Source organism: Eurypyga helias, unplaced genomic scaffold (genome assembly GCF_000690775.1).
Source record: "Eurypyga helias isolate BGI_N326 unplaced genomic scaffold, ASM69077v1 scaffold24833, whole genome shotgun sequence".
Classification (NCBI taxonomy): Eukaryota; Metazoa; Chordata; class Aves; order Eurypygiformes; family Eurypygidae; genus Eurypyga; species Eurypyga helias.
This window is the reverse complement of record NW_010242198.1, coordinates 1-1,511: the sequence shown is the minus strand read 5'-3', so window position 1 is coordinate 1,511 and position 1,511 is coordinate 1. Positions and strand designations below refer to the sequence as shown.

The following is a 1,511-nucleotide window of genomic DNA, read 5'->3' as shown; positions in this document are numbered from 1 at the left end:
TTCGGGTGCTGCTGGGGCAGCCAGCAGATTAGGGGAGCTGCAGGAAAGGAGTGGAAAATGGAGCAGGGCAGACACACCCCATCACTGCCCGTGCCCCGGGGTGAGCCATCCTGCAAGCTGCACCGGGTAATGCCCCCGCTCATCGGCCACAGCAAGGCCAGTGGGCGGAGACTAGCCTTGACCCCCTGGTAGTGACCGAGGTGGTGACCTCGTTCCCAGCTGGAGAATCCTTGTATCACCCCGCTGGGATGGGGGGAGAACCCGCATTCCCGCTGCAGCCTCCGCGGCTGGTTTTTTTTTGGCAGATCCCAGCCCCGCCGCTGTAGTGCATCCTGCCAGGAATGAAATCTGATGAGCGCAGCCATAAATTTCTCGCGGACGTGGCGCTGAGCCCTGCATGCTGATGCTGCATTCAGCCCTTCGCACAGCGTTATCAATTCTGCAGCAGGAAAGCCTCGCTTAAGTGGCAAGGTGCAGGGTTTGCCTGGAACCAGCAGAATTTAGCACCGGGCACGATCGGGCCGGGCATGGCTGAGAGGGCTCATCAGCCCTTGCAGAGCAGGGCCAAGGGATGGTACCAGCACTGGGACTGCTCCCCCCTCGTCCCCTGTCACTTTGCACAGGGAAAGCCTGTCTAGCTACAGCATGGTCAGCGCGTGGATGTGCCTGAAAGGCAGTCCCAGGCTGCGGGCTGAGCTCTGTGCAGCCGGCTGGCACGCAGGGTGGGATGGGGAGGTGGGCTCAGGCAGCTGGAGGGATGCTTGTGCCCCCTTCCTGACTCATCTGCATCTCCCTCTGCTTGCGGCAGCGCCCACGGGACGGGGCATGGAAGTCATGGCTCCCGCCATCATCAACGCCTTGAATGGCTCCTCCGTGAAGCTCTCCTGCACCTTCAACTCCTGCTACAAGGTGGAGAACAAGCAGTTCTCCCTCAACTGGACGTACCAGGAGTGCAGGAACTGCTCTGAGGAGCTGGTGAGTCCTGGCGGGAATGGGGATCTGCTGAGAGCTCGCGGGACCAGGTTGAAGTAGTCGTGTGCATTCCTTGGGATCCCAAGGAGCTGCTCCTCCTGGAGCTTTACGGGTGCTGCTGGGCTCAGGGGTGCGTGCCCAGGGCAGGGGAGGGGGGTGGCTGGCCGGGGGAAGTGAGCACGCGAGGTGCCAAACGCTGTCTCACCTCCTCTCCTTCGTGGGCTGCCCAGTTCCTGCAGTTCCGGATGAAGATCATGAACAAGCAGCTGGACCGCTTTGGGAACCGCGTGGAGTTCACTGGGAACCCCACCAAGTACGACGTGTCCTTCACCCTCAAAAACGTGCAGCTGGAGGACGAGGGCACCTACAATTGCTATGTCCTGAACCCCCCGGACCGTCACCGGGGCCATGCCAGCATCAGCCTGAAGGTGCTCACCAAAGGTCAGTAGCAGGGGACTCCCCTCTGCTGCCGGGCACCCATGGGTGCTGGCTGGCTCCCTGCTCCACCTTGTGCCCCGCCGTCACGCTGCACGGCGTGC

At 62.2% G+C, this 1,511-nt stretch overlaps 1 protein-coding gene across 1 annotated transcript in view; it reads left to right on the top strand.

The window, feature by feature from the left end:
* Positions 1-1,413, top strand: part of SCN2B (sodium channel, voltage-gated, type II, beta subunit) — a gene marked incomplete at its 3' end in the record, with an annotated part of 3,510 nt that extends 2,097 nt beyond the window's left edge. Inside the window, exons 2-3 of the mRNA XM_010149016.1 lie at positions 809-975; positions 1,203-1,413. Of these exons, the coding sequence (XP_010147318.1) occupies positions 809-975; positions 1,203-1,413 (378 nt within the window). The remainder of the gene's footprint in view (positions 1-808; positions 976-1,202) is intronic.
* Between the last annotated feature and the right edge of the window lie 98 nt (positions 1,414-1,511).